Source organism: Dryobates pubescens, chromosome 15 (genome assembly GCF_014839835.1).
Source record: "Dryobates pubescens isolate bDryPub1 chromosome 15, bDryPub1.pri, whole genome shotgun sequence".
NCBI lineage: Eukaryota > Metazoa > Chordata > Aves > Piciformes > Picidae > Dryobates > Dryobates pubescens.
Window position 1 is genome coordinate 26,383,925 of NC_071626.1, and position 26,389 is coordinate 26,410,313.

At 45.8% G+C, this 26,389-nt stretch overlaps 1 protein-coding gene across 16 annotated transcripts in view; it reads right to left on the bottom strand.

The window, feature by feature from the left end:
- ERC1 (ELKS/RAB6-interacting/CAST family member 1) overlaps window positions 1–26,389 on the bottom strand; it is a 409,085-nt gene that overhangs the window by 219,913 nt on the left and 162,783 nt on the right. For 8 of the 16 annotated variants that reach the window (XM_054168178.1, XM_054168186.1, XM_054168174.1 and 5 more), the window contains 5 exons: window positions 25,631–25,768; window positions 22,374–22,514; window positions 21,069–21,209; window positions 14,083–14,118; window positions 4,230–4,423 (listed from right to left, as the gene is read on the bottom strand). In XM_054168178.1, coding sequence (XP_054024153.1) covers window positions 4,230–4,423; window positions 14,083–14,118; window positions 21,069–21,209; window positions 22,374–22,514; window positions 25,631–25,768 — 650 coding nt within the window. The remainder of the gene's footprint in view (window positions 1–4,229; window positions 4,424–14,082; window positions 14,119–21,068; window positions 21,210–22,373; window positions 22,515–25,630; window positions 25,769–26,389) is intronic. The other 8 variants (XM_054168189.1, XM_054168181.1, XM_054168180.1 and 5 more) reach the window with 1 other exon arrangement.

Below are 26,389 nucleotides of genomic sequence, written 5' to 3' on the forward strand. Positions count from 1 at the left end.
AAGCAACACATGGACAGGGATTTACTGCCCCCTCTCTAGAACAAAGTTGTTTCTTATTTGGACAATATAGGCACAAATACCTCTGTGTATAACCTACCCATCCCTGATGGTCATGACCCAGATGATTCACATGCTTCATCTTTTCTTTGTGTGTGTGTGTGTGTGTGTGTGTGTCTTATTTCAGGATGATAATAAAACTGAAGAGTAAGTCAATACTGACCTCTAATCAGTGAGACATTTGAGTTTTAGCTGGTTCAGGCAGAACTGATAGCAGAGATTAGAACCAAGGGTAAAACATAGCAAGGGAATTAGAAAAAAGAGCAGCAGCTTCTGTGGAGTTCAAATTAGGGAGAAGAGCAGCAAACCTCCTCTGGCCCAGGGGCACCCCCACTGTGACACAAGCTGAAGGCAGAGACTGCTAGGGCTTGTCCTTGACATAACTAATCCCTGCCAGACCCAAGGAGAACAGCATCTTTGCAGCAGCCCCAAAGAGCAGCAGCAGCAGCAGCAGCAGCAGCAGCAGGCGGGCAGCCAGCGGTGACATTCCAGCTGGCAGGCACCAGAAGCCTTCCAGAGCACTCACTTTCCCAGGAAGTCCCACACAAACCCCCCGAGGTGCTGCGGGGCGGGGACTGGCAGCCGGCAGGGGGGGTGCTGTGTGCGGGAGGAGTGCTGGCTGAGGACAGTCAGAAAAAGCCCACACGGGCAAGACAAAACAGCTCGAGGGAGCCAGGGGTGACAGGGTAAACGGAAAGAGAAGGTGAGGAAGGAAACAAAACACAGAGTGAAAAGTTACAGACGGACAGGAGAGTATGGAGTGGCAATACAAAAAGCAAACGGTTAGTTACAGAGCAAGTGAATAACCAGACAGCTACAAACCCCTCTCTGCATCCACAAAACAAAACCCACGGGGCTGTTCCCCCCAGAAGAAACACAGGCTCATGGCCCACCCTCCTGCAAGGGAATGCAAAGTGCTGCCCACAGAGAAGACAAGTTAATGAGCTCCTGCTTTCAGTCTCACATTGACTCCAGAGTCTCTTGGAATCTCTTACACAGCATGCACCATATTTAACACGCGGGTTTTCACTCTCTCTCTTCCCATTCTGAGATGAAAAACAACTTCCCCCACCCAGGAATTGCAACAGTTGCTGAAGAGTGCATTTCCCTCTTCATATCCATTTGAAGGGAAGGCAGCCTTGCCATCACTGAAAAGATTAGGAGAAGTTTTGCTCCTTTTCCTTTCATCTTCCTCTCCTCCCATCTTTCCTCCATCTCTGTTCCTCTATACATACCTTCCCTAACAGGTGACTCCTTCTGTGGGTGAAACCACATTATCATTTCTCTGCTGCTGCTGCTGTATGGTCTTAGTTGTCACACAAAACTAGCACAAGGGAAAACTCCAGGGAGAGAAACCTCTGAAAAATCCTCTGAATGTGACTTATTCCCTCTCATCTTGCTCTGCATGGAATAGTAACAGCTCCTGATAGGCACAGTAATATTTACCTTTTTTGCTTGCTGGCAAATGCTTCTGCTGGCACTAGGGCTCTTTGCACAGCACAGTTTGAACAGCTGTAGAAGCATTAGAAGTCAAGACAATGTCTGGCATGCTTAAGGAAGGATTTTGACAAGGTCAAATACCTCTTCTTTGCAGGAAACCAAGACCCTAGCTCTAAAACACCTACGTAATGTGCCTGGATATAACATTTCAGCTAGGAAAGAAGACTTTACATACAAGCATGGTAGATAAAACCAAGACCAACCTCTACATTTAAGAGGCATTCTAAAATCCCTGCTTTGGGTAAAAACCCACAGGGGGAAAGCAAGCTTCCAGAGAACAGGAATCGGAGGGAGAAACAGAAAACAACTAAGGCCACACAGAAATGTCAAGAATTATTTAGAAAAAGAGAAATGGCTCATCAAAACCTCCCTGCAAAGTCTCTGAAATCTTGCCCCTTTTTCTGAACTGAAAAATTATTCCAGGTGTTGACACTTTGCTAATCCATCACACTAAGAAGAGATACTTTAGGTCTCTAGACCATCGAATCACGAAGGCTGGAAAAGACCTGGAGTCCAACTGTCAACCCAGCACCACCATCTTGAAGGCTTTTTCCATTTCCATTTGCAGTGGTTAGAGAAGGTGAATTTCTTACAGTATTTTTTCCCCCTTGATTTGCATGGCTGCTGAGAGCAAAAGCAGTCCTTTCTTTAGCTGAAATACCTCTTCTAATTGCTAGAAATAATGGAAGACATCCTGTATTTTCTTGCTCCTGCTAGAAGAGATGACAAGTGAAAAAGAGAAGAGGACCACTCTATTTTTTTTATTATCCTGGGATCAGGGGGGAAGAAGGAATGGATCACACTGAGTAGTCAAAGTATGCACTGGCTAGGGAATGGTGTCTGCTAGGGAATGGTGTCCAGTCATTAGGGGAACTCCTGTTCTCACTGACGTAGTAAGAGCTGGGTGGTGACTGGAAGAGCAAGAAAAACTGTACCATGAGAAAGCAGTGATTCTGTTGCAGATCTGTGGGACTGCATCTTTGCAAAGTAAAGGTTCCTTTTAACTCTTTGAAGATTGGGTGCCAATGCTCTGATCTAACAAAGAGAATGAGGCCCATCTTCATTGCTCTTCTTTGTAATTCTTGCTTTGCAGACTATAAACTCTCTGGATTCCAGACCACTTTGATGTATGTATGCAGTGTTTGGTACTGCAAGTCCTGATCCTGATTAGAGTTTCTGAATGATAACTTCATGAAAAGAAATAATAAATCAATCAGACTTGCATTAAAAGCAGGCAAAAGAAAATGATCTTCTTGCCACTCCAATCTCTTCTAGCAATTGGGCTGAGGAATGATGAACATTTCTGATTTGCTTTTCCTAAACAGAAATTACTTCTGCACACGGCAAAAATGAAGGCACTGTGAACATACTTCTTCCCCACACCTTACTTCTAATGAAAGTTTGTTGCTTATTCCCTGATCCCTAGCCACCTTGCATGCCCTCAGATGATGGCCTTCTGAGCTTCACACCTGAGAGATGAGTGCCTTTAAGGGACTGGAAAAAAGCACATGGGCAAACAGGACTTGTAACTGCTGGTCAGCTTTGTCATGTCTGTACTTAATGCACCTCATCTGTCAACCTATTACCTGAATGTTCTTCTGAATACAGCATGTAGCAAGAGGATGAAAGTTATGTCCCTTAGAAATAAGAAGACAGTTAAAAATGACAGAGCCTCACTTTGGAGTGTTCAAGCTCACATCACAGGTATAGAGACTTCTAAAAATAACAACTTAAAACTAAGAGGATGCTGCTGACAAGCACAAAGAGAGAAGAGACCCAGCTGAGAAGCTGAATTGTTTCAGACCTCTATCACTTTCAAGGAGACAAGAATGGATGTTTGGAAAAGAGCTTTTCAAGTACTTCAGAGGGGCCTGTGAGACCAATGAACAGCTGACCACTGCCATTGTGCTGAACCTGTGACGTCCTCTGCTCATTTGCTCTGACACTAGAGGCAGAGCAGTTAAAGAGTGGTAAGACAGACACTAGGAAGATTATTCTGACGCAAGGCAAATAGGAATAAACACATTTCCATTTTGTTGTTCCAAGTTAGAGATTCTTCACTGCAAATGGGAAACAAAAAACCCCACCAGGTATTACTGCCTGGAAACTCCTCTTGGCAAGAAAATGACTGCAAACACGATCTGCTTCAAGTCCTTCCCAAGACCTGCTGTTCGTAATTGCGATAAAAATGTCATGGAATGCCATGGAATTTTGGGGGGAACATTAAAGTCTAGAAAGAATATCTGAGCAAGACAGAAAAATGGAACTGGCTCCCATTCTGTTTGGATAAAAGCAAATCTGTTTCTTTGGCTTCCCATGAACTGATGCTCACCTGTGTCCCCAGTCCCTATAGTACAAAGAGTTTCAGATGCCACTTGTCAGCGGAACCTCAGTGATGAGTATCACGAGCTCTTCAAAGCAACCTCCATTTCCTCACAGCACTACCTACCCTTCTACCTCTGTCTATATCAGCTCTGGTTTTGAGCAGCCAGGTAATGAAAGCACAGAGTAAGACATCTTTTTTGCTTAAAATCCACCAAAGGATGACAAATCCTAAACAGCCTTTCCAAAACTAGGCACTCTAAGGTTTTTAAGCCAGGGAAGATGGACCAAATGACCTCTAACTTTCATCAGCTCTGTTTGCTCCTCTACTAACTTTACCCCATTCTCACCTCTCCAGTTCTGCTATCTTCTTATCCTTATCATTCTTCTCATTTTCCATCTCTTTCAGGATTTCCAGAAGACGATCCACTTCGGCTTGAGCCTTGCTGGACTCCTCGCGGTAGCGAGTTACCTCCCTTTCCAGCTGCTGCATGCGATCACTCAGCTCTGGGCTGGCCCTAGCCTCCAGGGTTGCCTCATGAGCCTGGAAGAGAAAGAACAAAACACTTCACTCACATCTATTTCACAGATACTGTGATGGATGCTAAACACTACCTAGGTACCTAGTTCAGAATGGCAAGATTAATTAGTATGTTGAAATGAACATACACTACAGAAGCCACTTCTAAGGATGGGGAATAAACTTTATAGGAAAAGGAAAATCCCAAACCTTATTTTTTTTATTCAGTCTGGAAAAAAGAAAGTTGGTTTTTTTTAAGTCTGGAACAGAAGCAAGCAGTAAAAAATAGGCAGAAGAAACCCCAACTTTTTTGAAAGGAAAGCAAAAGCAAGTGTGAGTGGGGATAAAACTTCATTGGGAGGGGATTCAGTAAATGTTTATCTGAGGGCTGGGGGTCAAGGGAGGGGCCAGGCTCTGCTCAGTTGCACCCTGGAATGGGACAAGGGGCAACAGCACAGGAGGTTCCACCTCAACACAAGGAGGAGCTTCTTCACTGTGAGGGTCATGGAGCACTGGAGCAGGCTGCCCAGAGAGGTTGTGGAGTCTCCTTCTCTGGAGCCTTTCCATCCATGTCTGGATGTGTTCCTGTGTGACCTGTGCTGGATTCTGTGGTCCTGCTCTGGCAGGGGGTTGGACTTGAAGATCTCCTGAGGTCCTTTCCAACCCCTAACATCCTGTCAGCCTGTGAGCCTGTAATAGGCTTCTGTTGTAGGTTGAGGGAAAACACAAGTTCATTGGTACAACCATAAAGAAAAGTCCTCCAGAGGCTGGAGGGTGCCAAGGGGATGGGCAGTTTGTCCCTTTTCCTGTATCTCACTATTTAAGGGATGTGTAGAGCAAATTTCTCTCTCTTCTCTCTTGATTGTGGGAAGAGCCTTATCTTATAGGTTGTGGCATAGAAGTTTTCTCCTGGCCTTGGCTGGCAGTGAATTTCCAGCTACACCACAGGGCCTGGGGAAGCCTGGGTCTAGTGGAGGGGGGGTAACTTGGCTGCTCTTGGGGTGCTGAGGCTGAGGGGGGTGAAGGTTTCTGGAAGGCTCTGGAAGGGTTTGACCTGAGCCTAGTTTGTGAATGGAATCCTTCTACCTGAATACCTTCTGTATATATTTGTAAATAGAATTTCCATGTAAACTTCCAACCCACTGTGGAGCATTTTTATCTTACTCCTTGGGAAGGGCTAAAATGTCTTCTCTGTCCTTCTGCCCTGGGCAGCTCGTGGCTGAGAGCTAGGACAACTTCTAAAGCAGTGATATGACTCTGTCATTAGTTATCTGATGTATTTTTACATAGATAAGCTAGAAAAAAACAAACCCCAGGTTTGCAGCCTTTAATAACTGCATCAGCATGCAAAGTGTCAGATGGATTTACACAGATGGTGCTGATGTGCTGATGTCCTTAGCAGTTATCTGAGCTACCTAGACTAGGACTATACCATGAAGATGGCTACCTACTGAAACTATCTTTGACTAGTTAGCTAGAAAAGATGATTTTTGAAAACCAGGTTATGGGGACAAAAAGTATCAGAGGACTGGGGATAAAATTTCCCCAAGATAAGGTTTAATTGCCTGGGGTTTGGTTTGGTGTTTGTTTGTTTGTTAATTTTTGTTTGGTTTGTTGCCCCTTTTTTATTGGCTTGGCCTCTCCCAAACAGAGAGGGACCTGGGGGTGCTGACTGACAGCCGCCTAAACATGAGCCAGCAGTGTGCCCAGGTGGCCAAGAAGGTCAATGGCATCCTGACCTGTATTAGGAATAGCGTGGCCAGCAGGAGCAGGGAAGTCATTGTGCCCCTGGACTCTGCACTGGTTCGGCCACACCTTGAGTCCTGTGTCCAGTTCTGGGCCCCTCAGTTTAGGAAGGACATTGAGACACTTGAAGGTGTCCAGAGAAGGGCAACAAGGCTGGGGAGGGGTCTGGAGCACAGCCCTGTGAGGAGAGGCTGAGGGAGCTGGGATTGCTTAGGCTGGAGAAGAGGAGGCTCACGGGTGACCTCATTGCTCTCAAGAGGGGATTGGATGTGGCACTTGGTGCCATGGTCTAGTCATGAGGTCTGTGGTGACAGGCTGTACTCAATGATCTTTGAGGTCTCTTCCAACCTTAGTGAGACTGTGAGACTGTGGTTTGTCATAAAAATCACTGTTTTCTTAGTAAAATTAGTTCAACAGTTCCCAAGCATATTACAGCCAAAGCAAAAGCCATATTTATGCTGCTATCGAAACCAGAAGGCTAAGGACTATCATCTCATTCACCCTCTGCACCTCTGCTCCTGAACAGCAATCTGATATCACTTAAAGCTGTTCCAGAACTAGCCAAATTTGCAGTCCAGTGCCAGGTTTGGTGGAGCTCTTATGCCAACTGTGGCTGCCTGTAAACTCAAGACCTTTCTCTCCCCTGAAACAAACTTACAACAGAAAATAAGCCTACAGACATTTTCCCCCAGTGTGTGACACTGTGGAAAGTTGTTTTACAAGCTGCCAGTGTTCCACTCCAAAGCACAAATGCTGGCCTGGATCTGGATTTCCCAAGTACTGGAGTGCTTCCTGTTGCAGAACCCTCAGCCCTGCAGCCCCTGCCTGAGGGCCAGTGCTAAACTGTTTTGCTTTGATTATTTTTCTTAATGCACACATTGCAGACACCTGGATAACCTGCAGAGTATTTTGCCCTAGAAGAAAATGCCTGGCAACCTCCAGGTCTCCCAGGCAGATCTCAGCAGGAGTCCCCAGCACCCACAGACTCTGCGAGAACAGAAGCCTTTCCTGAAGCAATGCATTCAGGAAGCCTTAAAAGGCTTCCCTGCTTCCCAGCAACTTCCAAGTCGAACTTCAGCACTCCTCTGTCAGGCAGCTCTAAGTCCAAGGAGTTTCCTTCTGAGCTTCTGACCGAGACCCAGCTCCTGGTCAGCCTAGAAGCTCTGAGAAGCTATTTGAGTAAGGGTTGTCAGTGCTTCCAGATTCCTCACTGCCCCATAAGCACTCTGAGTTACAGCCCCTCGGACAGGGCTCTCTACAACAGGCGGAAATGCACTGAATGTGTTGGCAAGATGATGCAGACTCCAGGAGGACACTGCAGCAATGAGCCTGGCAAGCAGGATGAGCATCAGAGGAACATTGCTTTGGAAGCAGAGTGTTGGTGGCTGCTCTTGAAATGCCTTACTGAGATCTCCAGCCTGCAGGAAATCTGAAAGACTTGATGCCATTTCCTTTTCAATTATGCCTAAGCCTAAAAACCCCAAGGCATCCACATTTCCAATGCTGTTTTGCAGGAGCTGGGAATACTGTCTCTGGTATCTGTATTTGCTCTTTAACATCTTCATTGATGATCTGGATGAGGGCATCGAGTCCATCAGCAGTAAATTTGCTGATGACACCAAGCTGGGGGCAGGAGTTGATCTGCTGGAGGGTAGAGAGGCTCTGCAGAGGGACCTGGACAGGCTGGACAGATGGGCAGAGGCCAAGGGCAGGAGATTGAACACATCCAAGTGCCAGGTGCTGCACATTGGCCACAGCAACCCCATGCAGAGCTACAGGCTGGGGTCAGAGTGGCTGGAGAGCAGCCAGGCAGAGAGGGACCTGGGGGTACTGGTTGATGGTAGGCTGAACATGAGCCTGCAGTGTGCCCAGGCAGCCAAGAGGGCCACTGGCATCCTGGCCTGCATCAGGAACAGTGTGGCCAGCAGGAGCAGGGAGGTCATTCTGCCCCTGTACACTGCACTGGTTAGGCCACACCTCGAGTCCTGTGTCCAGTTCTGGGCCCCTCAGTTTAGGAAGGAGGTTGACTTGCTGGAACGAGTCCAGAGAAGGGCAACAAAGTTGTGAGGGGCTTGGAACACAGCCCTGTGAGGAGAGGCTGAGGGAGTTGGGGCTGCTTAGCCTGGAGAGGAGGAGACTCAGGGGTGACCTTATTGCTCTCTACAACTACCTGAAGGGAGGTTGTAGACAGATGGATGTTGGTCTCTTCTCCCAGGCAGCCAGTACCAGAACAAGAGGACACAGTCTCAGGCTGTGCCAGGGGAGGTTCAGGTTGGATGTTAGGAAGAATTCTATACAGAGAGAGTGATTGCCCATTGGAATGGGCTGCCTGGGGAGGTGGTGGAGTCACCATCATTAGAGGTGTTCAGGAGGAGACTTGATGGGGTGCTTGGTGCCATGGGTTAGTTGTTTGGGTGGTGTTGGATTGGTTGATGGGTTGGACTTGATGATCTTGAAGGTCTCTTCCAACCTGGTTTATTCTATGTATTCTATGTATTTTGGGGTATCTATATTCTCCTAAGAAACATTATGCAAGGACTTAAATCTGGTTTTCACTAGATACAGAATTCTTCTGTGCTCCATTTAGCAATGTTTTCAACAACTCTAATTGTTGCTTTTAACAACTACTCCTCCAGACTCTTGAAAGCCATGCAACATGTACAATCAGATAACAATCCTCTGTGAAAAAAGCAAAGCCAGCCTCAATTACTAAAAATCTCTAATTCAAGATATCTTATAAGACCCTAATGCAATTCTACTGTCAGGACAGTCCTGATTTATATTACTCTGTGCTAATAAAAACATCTCCACAACAACCCCGGAGACACTGCTGAGGAGAGGAAATCCAGCTTCTTTTGGAGAAAATTAGCCAACAAGTCAGTATGTCAGGTACCTATAGAACAAGAGGGCTGCTTACACAAGAGAAATGATAAGTGCAGACACATAACACATGTTATGGTATAGCATGCACAGAAGGAGGGATCCTTCCACCTATCACACAGAGAAGCTTACATGAGAGCACTTCCTGAGCTGTCAGTTACTGACTGAGTCACTTTGATCCATCCATAGGTTATGTACAAAACATGTGTTGCACAAGCCTCTAAAATCCTCCTGGATTAATTTATTGTATAGGAGAGAAAACCAATGAAGTCAGAGGTTTCCCACTACCTCCCATCAAGGCCTGTAGCAGATGAAACTGGCTACCTTCCCAATGCAAAACTGTGAGAAATAACCCAGCCTTCCTTTTTCTAATACAAACTCAAAAGAAAGTCAGACACAAACAAGGAATTCCTATATTCACAGGAAAACCAACCAACCAACCAAAAAACCCCCACATACAACTTCTCCTGCCCACCAAAGGTGCATGAACATTCCAAAAGAAGGCAGGACTTTCATCTTCAAATCAGAAGGGACATCTAAACTGACAAATGCACTGAGAATTTCTGCTGATCAGTGCTGGGCACCAGCCTCTTTAACATCTTCATTGATGATATGGATGAGGGCATTGAGTCAGTCAGCAGCAAGTTTGCAGATGACACCAAGCTGGGAGCAGATGTTGGTCAGTTAGAGGGCAGAAAGGCTCTGCAGAGGGACCTCGACTGACTGCACAGATGGGCAGAGTCCAACAGGATGGCATTCAACAAGTCCAAGTGCCAGGGGCTGCACTTTGGCCACAGCAACCCCATGCAGAGCTACAGGCTGGGGTCAGAGTGGCTGAGAGCTGCCAAACAGAGAGGGACCTGGGGGTGCTGATTGACAGCCACCTAAACATGAGCCAGTAGTGTGCCCAGGTGGCCAAGAAGGCCAATGGCATCCTGGCCTGCATCAGGAATAGTGTGGCCAGCAGGAGCAGGGAAGTCATTGTGCCCCTGGACTCTGCATTGGTTAGGCCACACCTTGAGTCCTGTGTCCAGTTCTGGGCCCCTCAGTTTAAGAAGGACATTGAGACACTTGAAGGTGTTCAGAGAAGGGCAACAAGGCTGGGGAGAGGCCTTGAGCACAGCCCTGTGAGGAGAGGCTGAGGGAGCTGGGGTTGCTTAGCCTGGAGAAGAGGAGGCTCAGGGGAGACCTCATTGCTCTCTACAACTACCTGAAAGGTGGTTGTGGCCAGGAGGGAGTTGGTCTCTTCTCCCAGGCAACCAGCACCAGAACAAGAGGACACAGTCTCAAGCTGTGCCAGGGGAAGTTTATGGTTGAGGGGCGGAGAAAGTTCTTCACTGAGTGAGTCGTTCGTCATTGGGATGTGCTGCCCAGGGAGGTGGTGGAGTCACCGTCCCTGGAGGTGTTCAAGAGGGGATTGGATGTGGCACTTGGTGCCATGGTCTAGTCATGAGGTCTGTGGTGACAGGTTGGACTTGATGATCTTTGAGATCTCTTCCAACCTTGGTGATACTGTGAGACTGTGGTACTGTAAGTTACATTTTTTAGGCATAGGAAAAGCAGGCAGAAGACCTCTGCAATTTCCCAGTGCCTGAGATGATGCTGATGTTGTTAATGAACCATCAACAGGACAGGAACTTTAAAAGCCACCACACAGGCTCTTGCAGCTTTCCCTGTATGCTGGCTGCGTCACAGTGGGGAACAAACCCCACAGGTCAGTCAGACGAACAAGGAGCCTCAGAAACTTTGCATGCTACTAAAGATTCTGGGGGGACAGATTTTCCTGCATACCTGCACCAAGGAAAATCCCTTGGTACTCCATCTCATTTCCCCAGCCTTTGATCAACATTTTCAGCCATCTTCAAATGCCCAACCTCTGATCCATGTGGGTTCCACTAATCCACCAGTTCTCTTTTTCCTTCTCTCATCACATTTTTTTGCAGTTAGCTCTATCACAGTGTCACAGTACCACAGAACATTAGAGGTTGGAAGGGACCTCCAGAGATCATCCATTCCAACCCCCCAGCCAAAGCAGCATCACCCAGGGTAGGCATCCAGGTGGGTTTGGAAAGGCTCCAGAGAAGGAGACTCCACAACCTCTCTGGGCAGCCTGCTCCAGGGCTCTGTAAAGCAGTTTCTATCCAACAGTACCTGTAGCCCCATATCTTCTGCTTCTATGTGTTACAGCTTGAGCTAGCAACCTAGCTTAGACACTAAGTGTAAACAGGAATATTCCAGAGAATTTGTTAGGGATTGGACACAGAAAGATAACAACAGACAGGTCAGCATCATCCCACTGGTGCACTGAATATCTTGCAGCACAGCTTATTTGCTCTCTCTTTTCTTCCTTGCTCTGGCTGCTGCTTTGGCTTTGCTTCACCAACCTTGGCTGAGATTCTTGCTATGCGTAAGTAGCAGCAGGCTCTCCCTCTCTGCTTTCTCCCTCTTTCCCTTGTATGGGGGTGGAGGAGAAGAGCTGAATTTGTGTAAGGGAGTGTTTCTGGGGTTTTGAATTGTAAATATATGTAAATATATCCAGTATATGTTTATTGCCTTTTGCACTTTTATATTTAGTTCACTTTTTGTAAATATTGCTTCATTTTTGTTTCATTTTTGCTTCAAACTTCTGAGCTAGTCTGGTGATTTATTCAGAAGGCAAATCTCCATTCAGGGACTAAGGCTCTGATGTGGTGGAGGTGTGGGGGTTGCAAGTTTAACTCTTAGCCTGGAGGAGACTCAGGAGTGACCTTATTGCTGTCTACAACTACCTGAAGGGAGGTTGTAGACAGGCAGAGGTTGGTCTCTTCTCCCAGGCAACCAGCACCAGAACAAGAGGACACAGTCTCAGGCTGTGCCAGGGGAGGTTTAGGCTGGATGTTAGGAGGAAGTTCTACACAGAGAGAGTGATTGCCCATTGGAATGGGCTGCCCAGGGAGGTGGTGGAGTCACCATCACTGGAGGTGTTCAGGAGGAGACTTGATGGGGTGCTTGGTGCCATGGGTTAGTTGTTTAGGTGGTGTTGGATGATAGGTTGGATGCGATGATCTTGAAGGTCTCTCCCAACCTGGTCTATTCTATTCTATTCTATTCTATTCTATTCTATTCTATTCTATTCTATTCTATGCTATGCTATGCTATGCTATGCTATTCTATGCTATGCTATTCTATGCTATTCTATTCTACACCCCCTTCCCCTTGCCATGTCTTCCCTAAGTCCCAGGTTAAGCACCATTTTCCTGTTAACCCCAGCTACTCATTCCCACAGCAAAATCCAGTTGTTTTTACTCCTCCCAACAGCTAACTTTTCAGCAGCAGCTTCCAGTCCTAACAGATCACTTGTCCTGGTCTGTTTGTTCTGCACACCAAGAGGCTGCTGCTGTATTTGTTCCAAGCAGCTACTTGGAACTAGCATGATTGTTTGGTGGAGAGTCTACTTTGTATTGCTACTGCCTGTGCAAATAACCAGACCTAGAAGAGGCTGCAGCAATGGAGAGAGACACTGGAAAGGTCCTCCTCCTGCTTCAGGACAACCAGTGCAGGTGGACTCTCTGGGAAGTTTCACTGCTAAATCTTTCTACTGACCAGGTACAAATAGACAAGGCATTCAACCTTTAACCTGTGTATACAGAGTTAAACAAAGGCATCAAAAATATTTGCTACAAGGACCACACCTTGTAATATAAAAATAGTGCTAAAAAAGGATAATGCCTGACAGGGTTCTACATTTTGTTCTTGCAAGCAGTGAGCTGTTATGGCTGAGAGCTTCTTTCAGAAAGACACACAGTCAAAACCTCAGGCTGAATCAGACACTAAGAAACTTCAGCTACAGGATTTAAAAGGTTTCTTCCCAACTGATAAGGAAACCTATTTAACAATTAAACAAGGTTAGTAATGGACTGTGCCAGTGCAATCTACAGGCTAGGAGGCTGGCAAATTATGTGGAAGTGGAGGAATGCATCAAGTTACCACAGAAGCCTTGACTCTGCTTTTCATACCTGAACACAGAAACCCATGAAATACTATGTAATCAAACCCTTCAAGTGTTGCAGCCAATAATCTTATATCCCTGAAGAAAATCACAGGATGCCTTAACTGAACTTTGAGCACCAAAGGCTTGGAAATAGTTATGAATTACTGTTTATATATAAAATAACTCAAAATAGACTTGTGGGAGTTTTCATGCCCTAGCTGACTATAAGATATTATTTCTGATAGTCCTAACCAAATGTTTCTCCGTCCTGCACACCACGACCCTTCTTCCACAGCCAGTCCTGTCAATGCATTGCATTATTTGTTCTGTCGACGGAACTTCGGCTATCAGAGGTTATAGAAATAAACCACTGACAGCAATCCTCTGACCTACAGACAGTGTCAGGATGAGACAGCTACATTTACCCTGAACACTGTCAAAATTGACACAGCTATGAGCCCAGGGAAGGTTTTGTAACACACTTGGGTTTATGCACGCTCACAAAACAATTCTCTGAGGGAAAAGCAGAGTGTTGAGGTACACAAACTCTCCTTGGGAAGGGTGCACTCTGCCATCAAACAGAAGGCTGGAAACAGGACCCAAAATTAAAACTGCCATGGTACCAGTGAGTTTCATGGTTACAGGAGATTTTAAGCAGTCTTTTACGTGCTGTAAGCCTATCATGATTTCTAATGCTGTACAAGGTGTTACAGGAAACTTTCGTGCAAGAAGCTTGATTTGCATAGCGATTCTACATTCTTGCTCTGGAAGAGCACAGACAATGGTGAAAGGAAAGGCACTGCAAGCCACTGAAGCAAAGGGAAACAAAAGCATTGGCACAATATTAAGCTGTGCAAACAAAAACCAAGTTAGACCAACACAGACAAAAAGCAAAAGCATCTTGGAAGGCTTTTCTGAGCAGGACTGCTCAGACAGATCCCAGAGTTTTGGTTGTATCTGTATCATCCAGACCCTCTAGCAAAGTAATTCACCAATATATTCTGTGTTGGCCCAAATGTGAAAGCAGAGGGGAACACACATGCAACATGGGGTTAGCAACAGCCTTTCAGTTTGCCAGGGAACTTACTGGCTTGGATGGATGACTCAATAAAACTTCAGGGTGCTAAAGGGAGAAAGAAGACAGGAAGAGATGGGGGAAATGTGGGATAGGAACAGTGTGAGAAAGAAAAAAGAGAAGATGTAACAAGAAAGTAATTTAAAATAACAGCTGCAACATTCATTTGCCAAGAGGACAGAATCTCCATTTGTGGTTTTAGCATGCATTACTAAGGAGTTTCTGAAACATGAGAAACATGGAGAATTACCCTCATGCAAGTTCCACACTTGATCCTCATGCCTCAGTTTAACAGTTTTATCCAAGTCCTCGGATACTGAACACAGTCCTCTGCTTGGGGTTACAGATGACAGCTTCCGAGGTCAAGCAGGACTGTAACTGCTTAGTGCTTCACTTACACCAATGACAAGACAGAAAAATAACCCAGTAACTGACACCATCTGAACACACTGAACACAGTCAGGGGGTTTTCACTTTTCATTTTAAAAGACATCCCAGCTGCCCTAGCAGGCTTTTTCTTTCTAGGCTGAATCCATCATTTATCATTCCTTCTTTGCAACAACCAAGTCATCACCGGAGAACAAACCCCAGCACTTCTACCTCATCTACCAATAGTATCAGCAAGATTTTCAGCTGTGGCAAGAAATCCGTGTTCCCAGAAATACAAAGCAGCAGTGTTTGCATTAGCCCAGCCAGGTTACAGCTTGGGAAACAGAATTTGGGTCAACATTCAGTTATTTTTTCCTCTCATTTGAAAGATGCTATCCTCCTGAACTTGAAGGAAGAACACCACAGGAGAAAATAAAACCCCAACCATCTTCTGAGCAAGCCTGTTGAACCCAGAGGTATTTTCCTGGCAGCAAATCACTGCCAACATTCTCAGATGAAAAGTTCCTAGAACTGCACCGAGGGGAAGTTTGCTAACAGATGGTTTTGGACTGTTTAGCTTCTCTAACCTTGATCCTTTTCAAATAAGGAAAATATCTATGGGAGGGGAAAAAAAAACCCAACAACTGAGCACAAGAAATGAAGATGGACAAAAATCCACTCATCTTTGCTGGAACAGATTCTAATATCAGTTGGTCCCTCCCAGATTAGAGAAACAAAATAAAACAGTGGATATTGGCTGTGAAAGGCAAGGCACAAAAGGTAGGGAAAAGGCATCCTGATACAGAACAAGAAGATGAAAACTTCTTTTCCATCATAAAACTATTACACCAAAATGTAAGTTAGAAAAAAAGAGTTTCCTAGGGGAAAAAAAACCCCAACCAAACATAAAGTATAAAAGCATTTCACACAAAACCAGGGAGAGAACACCCCCCAGGTGTGATTTTCATCTAATGATTCCATCTCAACAGAAAAGGAGACTATTTAAGGCAGGACACCAGGCCATGTAAACTCAGCAGTGATTTATGGCTTGCTTTCAGCATTGAGAAGCTCCCAGAATATCTCCTGCTGGCAGCTGGCTAACAAATGAGCACAGAAGCAATGGAAGTAGAATAATTAGAGCATTAAAGACACAGATTTGCATAACCACAGCATCATTAGTAAAAAAAATCCCCAACAACCCTGAAGATGTAAAACACTGCAGTTTTATTCACTGAGACAGGGATCAATATGAAATAATCATCAGCAAGAAGGGGAATATCAACAATGAGAAGCTGACACCTCCAGTCAGACCCTGGAGATCGCTAACATGGAAAGAAAACGGCGTCAGCAACTTTTCAGCACCCCTACACCCCACTCAGGCAGCAACATCTCAGTTTAATGCAGAGTTAAATCCCTGGAGGTGTTCAAGAGGGGATTGGATGTGGCACTTGGTGCCATGGTCTAGTCATGAGGTCTGTGGTGCCAGGTTGGACTGGATGATCTTTGAGGTCTCTTCCAACCTTGGTGATACTGTGATACTTGCACTGTTCATGCTCACTGCTTCGACATCAGCAAGAGTTTTTCCAAGGACTACCCACATCTTTTTTATCTCAGTGCCTGTTGTGGGGTTAAGAAAGGAGGATGTCTTAACCACAGAGTCCAGGGGCTAGATAGGTCCAGGGGTGGACACCAGAAAAATGTCATCTTTTGTTCTTTCATCCCACAATGCCTGCATGCCCCCTATATAAACTGACTGCAGAGTCAGTTCTGCCCTTTCCCTCCTTCTCTCTTCTCCCAGCTGCCTACAGATGGTTATCTCTGGTTTGTGGGGGAGGCTGTGCAGCCTGGCTTGGCCTTGGCAAAGCTGAACTGTCAGCTGTGTCATTATGGTCTGGTATGGAGGGATAGGGAGGTATGATGGGGGGAAGGTTTTGGGAAGGTGTTGGCCTAAGGAGGTTTTTGGAGAAACCCATCCTGGAGAGCTGGCCTGAACATGAATTGTTGGGTATTTCTGTATGGTTTTGTATTGCTGTATTTAGTTGTGAATAGGACATAGGACTTCCATTTAAATTTCCAATCCTGTCTGGAGCATTTTTGTTGGTCTATTCTCCCAGGCAGCCAGTACCAGAACAAGAGGACACAGTCTCAGGCTGTGCCAGGGGAGGTTTAGGCTGGATGTTGGAGTGGGCTGCCTGGGGAGGTGGTAGAGTCACCATCACTGGAGGTGTTCAGGAGGAGACTTGATGGGGTGCTTGGTGCCATGGGTTAGTTGTTTAGGTGGGTTGGATTGGTTGAGGGGTTGGACTTGATGATCTTGAAGGTCTCTTCCAACCTGGCTTATTCTATTCTATTCTATTCTATTCTATTCTATTCTATTCTATTCTATTCTATTCTATTCTATTCTATTCTATTCTATTCTATTCTATTTTCCTTTACTCTTTTGGGGAGGGGTAAAGAGCTTCTGTCTCACTCCCTAAAAAAACCAAGACAATGCTTAACAGTAGCCCAGTGTAGTCTCTTCTGTCAGCCTCTTAACCACTAAGGCTAATATATTTAACTGAAAGTGCTCAAACTGGTAAGGGAATAAGAGGCAAGGGCAACAAGACTGATGTTAAGGCACCCTGTAACAGGAGCAACCCAAGTGACAAAAGAGTTTGCTCCTTGCTGTCAAGAAGCACACAAGAGAGCATGTGTCTCATGCAAACCAGCATTAAACCTCAACATAATAAACCTCTAATTCAGTTTTAAACTGAATGCTCTTATGCAGCCATTAGTTTTCAGGTTACTTGTGACTGTTATTTGCAATGGTTAACAATGCAGAACTGTAAAAATTAGTCTTCAGAAGCCTTAAATTGGAATCAGATTATCCATCATAATTGTTTCAAGGATAAAAAGGAATTCATCCACCTTGAAACCATCAAATTGCCTGAATAAATATCTGCAATACATATAAAGAGGGAAATGCAATTTTAAATTTTCATTTTTGTACATTTCTGCAAGCAACAACCATAAAAAACCACTGGCAAATTAAAAACTTCTGGAAAAAAAGGTTATTAAAGAAATACCTAAACTTATGCAAAGAGCAGTGAAGGGGAAAAGGATCTGGGGGTCCCAGTGGATGGAAGGTTGGCTATGAGCCAGCAATGTGCTCTGGTGGCCAAGAAGGCCAATGGCATCCTGGGGTGGATTAGAAGGGCTGTGGTTAGTAGGTAAGAGAGGTTCTCCTCCCCCTCTACTCTGCACTGCTGAGGCCACATCTAGAATATTGCGTCCAGTTCTGAGCCACTCAGGTCAAGAAGGACCTCAGGGAACTGCTTGAGAGAGTCCAGCACAGAGCCACAAAAGTGATGAAGGCAGTGGAACATCTTCCTCATGAGGAGAGCCTGAGGGAGCTGAGGGCTCTGCAGCTTGGAGAGGAGGAGCCTGAGGGTGACCTCATTCATGTTGATAAAGCTGTGCAGGGTGAGTGCCCAGAGGCTGGAGCCAGGCTCTGCTGGGGGATGCCCAATGCCAGCACAAGGGGCAGTGGTAGAAGCTGAGGCAGAGGAAGTTCCATGGAAACAGGAGGAAGAATTTTCTCCCTGTGAGGGTGACAGAGCCCTGGCACAGGCTGCCCAGGGGGGTTGTGGAGTCTCCCTCTCTGGAGATGTTCTAAACCCTCCTGGATGTGCTCCTGTGTGATCTGCTCTAAGTGCTCCTGCTCTGGCAGGGGGTTTGGACTGGATGAGCTTTCAGGGTCCCTTCCAGCCCCTAACATTCTGTGACTCTGTGATTTCTGAGTATTAAATGTATTCAGGTAATTCCTAACTGTATTTTCTTGAATAGTGAAGAATATCCCTAACTTGGTTCCAGAACACAAGAAGGCTGAGTGGCAGCAGTGGCCTCTCATGCAGCTTGGATAAAGCACATCACATTTAACTGCATGAAAGCAGACCTGAGCTTTGACTCCTTTCTAAAAAGCAACTGTGGATCAACTTCTTATAACAAAACTAAACAACAAGTCTTTCCTTTGAATCTGAAGTTTGCCTTGCCTAAGGAGAAGGCAGCAGTCCAACATGACTCAGCATTTGAAAAAGAAAAAAGCTTGTGTCTCAGCAGGGCCTGAGAGAGTCCTTCAGGGTGTCTGCACAGGAAGCGATTGTCCAAATGCCCTGGTAAGCAATGATGCCTGAAGCAGAGGAGCAGACAGCCAGAGTATGATGGGAAGGCTGTATACTTCACATGGGTAATGGTAGGCTATCAGTTTGCTTTGCTTGCAGAACTGAGAATGGGAAGATGTGAATGTACTTGTACAGGTTGGACTCGATGATCTTTGAGGTCTCTTCCAACCTTGGTGATACTGTGACACAATAAATATAGATTTGTTGATTGTCTCAGAACCAAATTCAGAACACAGTTATCTGTCCTGTAGCTACCCTGAAAAGGGAATAGCAATCTTTGCATTTCAGCTATTTTCCCATTTTAATTCACATTTTTTAACTAGATACTGGGAAAAAAATGATTATAAAAATATATGGTCTTATGAACTCCCTTAGTATCCTTATGTAATATTCCTGGATATCAGATACTAAGCAGATTCCTCTCTAAAATGGAATAAGAAGAGGTAGGCCAAAAGGAATTCTAATGAAGAGCTGTCACCACAGTGCAAATTACTCTCAGCTAGCAGTGCTTCACTACATTTTGGTTGGCCTCCACACCTGCTTACTCTGCTGATGTACTCCCTGCTCACAGGGAGGAAAGCAACCTCAAGGGAGGCAGTGAGAAGCAGTACATTTCCAAATGCTAAATACAGAGACACATTTCCTTATTAACTGAATTTCCACAGCTCTTTGTTCATAACCTATTTGTAATATGCTCTCCTAGTTATTATTTATTCCTTTCTCCTTAAAGTCATTGTAAACACTGCAGCTGCGTGGAGTCACCGTCCCTGGAGGTGTCCAAGAGGGGATTGGACATGGTACTTGGTGCCATGGTTTAGTAGTCATGAGGTCTTGGGTGACAGGTTGGACTTGATGATCTCTGAGGTCTTTTCCAACCTTATTGATTCTATGATTCTATAATTCTATGATAATACCATCACCCAATTGCTGTAACTATCTCTGGCAAATGTCAACTACAATATATTCCTCAAGTCAGTGTCAGTAACACACTGACAGAGAATTCAGATGAAAAGGTTCTTCAGGACTTCTGAAATGACCCCTCCCTGTATGACTGAAAACAGCTTGTGAAACCAATTAGATGCACACCACTCTCACTGTTTGCTGTTGTGCTTTGCTGACGCTGAATTTGGTGTCACGTTCACTTGAGGAACTAGGACACAGTTCCCAACTACAGCTCAGGCACTCCTCCTTTTCCTGGGTAGGTGTAGCTAGAACTCCATAATCCAAGACTTAAAGCTCAAATGTGATAAATGAAAGTGTTATCACTGCTATGGGTAGTGCACTTTGTGCTTCTTCTTCATCACCTGCTCTTTTAAAACCCCAGAGTAAACATCAAATCCATGTTCCTGTAAACAGTGCAGTATTTAATGCTACTCATAGCTAAAATAAAGAAGGCTTGCAGTGCAAACATAACCCAAAGATTCTGTTCAAATGAATTAGCTTCCTTGTAATAAAGTAGGAAGCTTCTGAACAGTAAACTCCTACCAATCAGCTGGGATGGTCAGTAAGATTAGGACAAAAGCTAATATATCACAGTCTCACAGTATAACTAAGGTTGGAAGAGACCTCAAAGATCATCAAGCCCAACCTGTCTCCACAGACCTCATGACTAGACCATGGCACCAAGTGCCACATCCAATCCCCTCTTGAACACCTCCAGGGATGGTGACTCCACCACCTCCCTGGGCAGCACATCCCAATGACGAACGACTCTCTCCATGAAGAACTTTCTCCTCACCTCAAGTCTAAACCTCCCCTGGCACAGCTTGAGACTGTGTCCTCTTGTGCTGGTGCTGGTTGCCTGGGAGAAGAGACCAACCCCCTCCTGGCTACAACCACCTTTCAGGTAGTTGTAGAGGGCAATGAGGTCACCCCTGAGCCTCCTCTTCTCCAGGCTAAGCAACCCCAGCTCCCTCAGCCTCTCCTCACAGGGCTGTGCTCAAGGCCTCTCCCCAGCCTTGTTGCCCTTCTCTGGACACCTTCAAGTGTCTCGATGTCCTTCCTAAACTGAGGGGCCCAGAACTGGACACAGGACTCAAGGTGCAGCATTCCTATGGGCCAGGCAATCATGCATCTGAACTTACCACATTATCACCCACAAGCAATAGTAGTGGATATGTGAAATGTTTAGCTGACCATGTGTTCACTCTTACACCAGTTTAATGGCACAGTTACTACTATGACCTGCACTGAACAGAACAGACCGAGTCTCTTTGGCTCCTAGTACCTGCTAAAAAACCCAACTGCAAACCCATGTCAATAAAGTCCAAAATCAGCACCAGTGTCTGAAAGTCCCTTTCTGATGGCCTTACCTTGTAACATGGTTTGCATGGACACAAATCCACAGCTCTTGCTGAAAAGCAATTCACATGATTACAACTTTCAGCCCCAAAGTTTTCTGTGTGGACATGGCCAGTTTGTCTAAGCCTGAGTGTTTATGCCACATATATGAGTATGAAGTAAGGTTACCTTCTTGAGTTGAGTTTCCATCTTCAAGCATTCTTCCTTTTTCTGTTCCAAGGCAATTTCTAGTGTCTTGAGCCTTGAATCTTTCTTCAGCCCTGATGAAGCTAAGGTTGAAGCATGCTCCTTCAGATCCAGTAAGGATGTCTAAAATAAAGGATGTAAAATAACTCTCCAGTAAATACTCCTCATGTGCAACAGCAAGTTCCCTTTTTACCTTTCTTATCTTCCTATCTCCTATCTCTTCCTATTTTCCTCCTACACAGCTGTGCTCAGCATCCGAGTGAGAACAGCAGATTTGGTCAGGAGGCTCATGGCACTGACTTAAGACAGCTTGACTTAAATCAGGTGTTTCAGGATTCAGCTAAAATCTTGTCCAAAGTAAAACCTCGTCCAAAAGGATTTAAAAGCCACTTTTAAAGATGGAAAATTCTGTAAACTGAACCCTATGCTTCAGTGACAGGCAGGCTTAAGAAAACTTGGTTTTAAACATAGTTATGTTTAAAAAACACAAGTCATTAGCAGACTTAGCCACTGTATCTAAACCCAAGAGTGTTCCAAGCTTTGCTGGATGCAGCTGCTATGGGGTAAAACCGATCCAGTCTGCCCCTCTCCAAAACACATCACAACTTCTGATTTGTCTGAACCATCTTTATGGCTTCCTTTTATTTTTTCCCTGTCAAATGCTGACTTCCATGCAAATAAACTCTTAGCACTTCCTGTGTGCCTATTTTTGTATAGTTTTATTTTGCTCAATTTCTGAAGCAAAGACCCTCAGTAGACCTGGATGTTACAGCTCCAAGGGACGAACGGAGAACATCTCAAATTCCCTACTGTAATTAGGTTACTTTGTCTTGGCTTATTACCAATAACCAACTTAATCATCAAAACAAAAGGATTCTTCTTAGTCAAAAGAAGTTTGACTTTGCATAAAGGAATAAACACCACCTGCATGCTTTTGGCATGCACAGCTTTGATCAACCTCTGGCCTTTCTTCCCTATATTTAGGTGGGAACAAGCTGGATGTCTGCCTTCGGTTGCCTATGAGCGTAGCTCAAGTAAATGCCATCACTGACTATTGATCATTCCCTGCTGCTCTGATGAACTGCCACAAAAAAGGGAGCTGTGTGCAACCCCTGAAAAAGTGGTTCTGAAAGACTGATGCTTTGAAAAATTCTCCAGAAGTCTCCTGTAGCAGATAATGTTGCCCCAGGAGCATCGCTAGAAAGCAGCACACTTTCTCAGCTCAAGCTCGACACATGCAGAGATAATGAACAATTCTAACACAACAGATTCATTCTGCTGGTCAACCTCTTTCTCTGTGAGATCTCCTTGTAAAATGCCAACTTTTTCTTTCAGGTCCTTGATGTCTTTTTTGTAGTTGTCGATCTCCTCTTGCTTTTCTCGCTCGTCTCTGTCACGCTGCTCCTTCAGGCGCTCAATGGTCCTTTCCTGACAAAAGAAAGCACTCTGTAAGGAAATCCCTCCTGCTCAGTCCAGCCCCTGAGACTTCTTACCACAACACTTCTTACACACTGCAGACAAGGAAGACAATTGTAGGACACTACCATTTTCTTTTCTTTCTGTTTGTAAAACAGGTCTTCAGGGAGGGGGAGACCTGTGAGGTCTATGGATTCTTTGATAAGAAATACTGAGAATGCTGCACCCAGTTCTGGTGTCCCCACCGTAAGAGGGACATAGATCTGTTGGAACAAGTCCAGAGGAGGGACACAAAGATGATCCAGAGGCTGGAACATCTCTGCTGTGAGGTGAAGCTGAGGGAGCTGGGGGTGTTCAGCCTGGAGAAGGCTCTGGGGGGACCTTAGACCTGCCTTCCAATAGCTGAAGGAATCCTACAGGAAGGCTGCAGAGGGACTTTTTACAAGAGTGTCCAACCATAGGACAAGGGGAAATGGATTGAAATCGAAGGAGAATAGGTTTAGATTCTTCACTACAAGGGTGGCAAGAGTCTGGGATGGATTGTCCAGAGAGGCTGTGGATGCCTCCTCCCTGGAGATGTTCAAGGCCAGGCTGAATGGGGCCTTGAGTAACCTGGGCTGGTTGAGAGGTGACCCTGCACATGGCAGGGAGGTTGGATTAGATGATCCCTAAGGTCTCTTCTAGCCCAGGCCATTCTATGATTCTATGAACCACCAGGCTTTCTGTATCCCTGGAATTTCACAGTCCTGTTACAATGTGACACCATTAATTTGGTTCTGATAATCCAAATTACCCTAGAGCAGGGCAAGTTACATACTGCTTCCTTGCTTCTTTAAATCTTACTTTCCCAAAGTGCAGCACTAAGCCAGGGATCCTTTAGAGAGGAAGGGGTGTTCAGCATCCCTGACACCAGGATAGATACACAGGGAGGAAAGGCAGAAAAACAACTCTTCTGTGTATCAAATATCAAAGGAACTTTGATTATCTTAGAAGCTGAATGAATTCCCCAACCTCAGGCAAAGCTTTACCATCACTTTGTACTTCTAGAATACGGAGCTGTAACCCTGGTTCTCTGGGAATCAAGAAAAAATAGCATACAGCAATTCCAAAGAGTGGCTCCACCAAAACAGACTAGGCTAGGCTCAGGCATCTGTCTCCAGAGAACTGGGCAAGCATATAAAAAGTGTTAATTACCAGGAGCAGCTGTTCATTTTGAGTCAGTGTTGGGAACTAAAACTCCAGTTCACACAGCAAAACTTTGAAAATAAATGTATGGTAAAAACACCTGCCCAAAGAAAGTAAAATCAAATACAAACTAGACTCACCAAAAAGAAAAGAAGAAATGTAAAAAGGGGCAAAAGTAGAAGAATCCACTGCTGAAATGTAAGGCATGCCATAATTGTACCAAAGAAGCATCATGTAAAGAGAGGCCAACATGAGAACACAGGATCACAGGAAATATCCAGTTGGAAGAGACCTCCAAGCTCATCCAGTCCAACCCTTGATCTGTTAGAGGGCAGAAGGGCTCTGCAGAGGGACCTCAACCGACTGGACAGATGGGCAGAGTCCAGCAGGATGGCATTCAACAAATCCAAGTGCCAGGTGCTGCACTTTGGCCACAGCAACCCCATGCAGAGCTACAGGGGGGGTCTGAGTGGCTGGAGAGCTGCCAAACAGAGAGGGACCTGGGGGTGCTGGTTGACAGCAGCTGAACATGAGCCTGCAGTGTGCCCAGGTGGCCAAGAAGGCCAGTGGCATCCTGGCCTTCATCAAGAATAGTGTGGCCAGCAGGAGCAGGGAAGTCATTGTGCCCTGTGCTCAGCACTGGTTTGGCCACACCTTGAGTCCTGTGTCCAGTTCTGGGCCCCTCAGTTTAAGAAGGACATTGAGACACTTGAAGGTGTCCAGAGAAGGGCACAAGGCTGGGGAGAGGCCTTGAGCACAGCCCTGTGAGGAGAGGCTGAGGGAGCTGGGGTTGTTTAGCCTGGAGAGGAGGAGGCTCAGGGGAGACCTCATTGCTCTCTACAACTACTTGAAAGGCGGTTGTAGCCAGGAGGCAGTTGGTCTCTTCTCTCTAGCAACCAGCACCAGAACAAGAGGACACAGTCTCAAGCTGTGCCAGGGGAAGTTCAGGCTCAAGGTGAGGAGAAAGTTCTTCACTGAGAGAGTTGTTAGCCATTGGAATGTGCTGCCCAGGGAGGTGGTGGAGTCACCATCCCTGGAGGTGTTCAAGAGGAGATTGGATGTGGCACTTGGTGCCATGGTCTAGTCATGAGGTCTGTGGTGACAGGTTGGACTCAATGATCTTTGAGGTCTCTTCCAACATTGGTGATTCTGTGACTGCAGGGTCAACACTAAACCATGTCCCTAAGCACCAGCTCCACACACTGCTTAAACACCTCCAGGGGTGGTGACTCCAGCACTGCCCTGGGCAGACCATTCCGGTGTCTGAGAACCCTCTCTGGGAAGAAATATTTCCCAGCATCCAGCCTGAACCTCCCCTGGCAAAGCTTGCAACCATTTCCTCTGCTCCTGTCTCTTGCCACCAAGGAGCAGAGGCTGCCCCCTCCTCACTCCAGCCTCCCTTCAGGGAGCTGTAGAGAGCAATGAGGTCTCCCCTCAGCCTCCTCTGAACACCCCCAGCTCGCTCAGCCCCTCATCGCCCAGGTGCACCAGGCCCTTCTGCAGCCTTGTTGCCCTTCTCAAACATGCTCCTTCTTCTCTTGTGGAATCAAGTGCAAGTCTGTAACGCTACAGCGAAATGGGAGAAAATTCCTGGAGATGCTGGAAGGCAGGAAACAAAGGACAGTAAGCAGTTAGTGACCAGCGCCGGAGCCTGCGGCTCAGCTCCAGCCTCCTGCTCTCCTCCCCACGCAGCAGCGGTGCCTTCGGCTGGCTCTGCGCGGGAGCAGCCCCTCCGCGTATCCTGCAGCGCCCTCTAGCGAAGGACCTACCGCAGCTGCCACCGCACTCCCCACATCCCCTCTCTGGAGTCAAAGGGTATCACTGTGGCACTGCATCAGAGATGGCTTGACCACAGCCCAGGGAACACACGGAAAAGTCGACTTTAGAGACGTTATTAGCAGACGGATCTTTTGAGGGAAGGGCCATAGTCGTTCCACACTCACCTTTTCTGCCAGTGCTTCTTCCAGCGTGGTCAAGGCAGTGTCAGTGTTTGTGGTGTCTGCTTGCAGAGACTTCACTCGATCCTTTAAGCTGCTCATTTGCTTCTCCTTGTCTCTTAACTGTTCTTGAAGATTTTCAATCTTAGAGGAAGAGAAGTATATTTTAAGACAGCAGCAAGCTAAACCATCCAAACTCCATCAGTTAAAAACATTCTGAAAGCAAAGGAAGTAAGCAAGGGCCTGGTCCCTAGATTCCTCCATCAAACCATTAAGCAATGAGGCCAAACCCATCAAATATTAACAAGGAATCAGAAAACAGTGCACAACAAATCTAAGTAACATTTACAAGAGCAACATAAAGAAAGGGTATTGTTGTTTTTGAGGAGGCTGGGAAGGGTGACTGAAGGATGATCGGTGTGTTACCAATGTGAGAGGGGAAAAAAGCTGAGAAAAACATTCCTAAAAAAACCAAAGAAAAGGCACTCGATAATTAAGAAGTTGTGACAAAGTATTATTGCAAGCATTTCCTTTGGTGCTGTCAGTCTTTACTGTACCAGCATGTCACTCTTTCATCTTACATGGTAGTCTGTGTGGCTAATTAACACAAAGCAGCGTTCCCTGGGTAGAAAATACATCAGCCTTGTTTTCTGTAGGGGTAGACTTTGATCTGTTTATGACTTCTGAAGACATCTTTTGACAGCCTGAGAAGACCTAATGCTAAACTCATTTTGTGCATACATACACACCCCAAAACCCAGACAA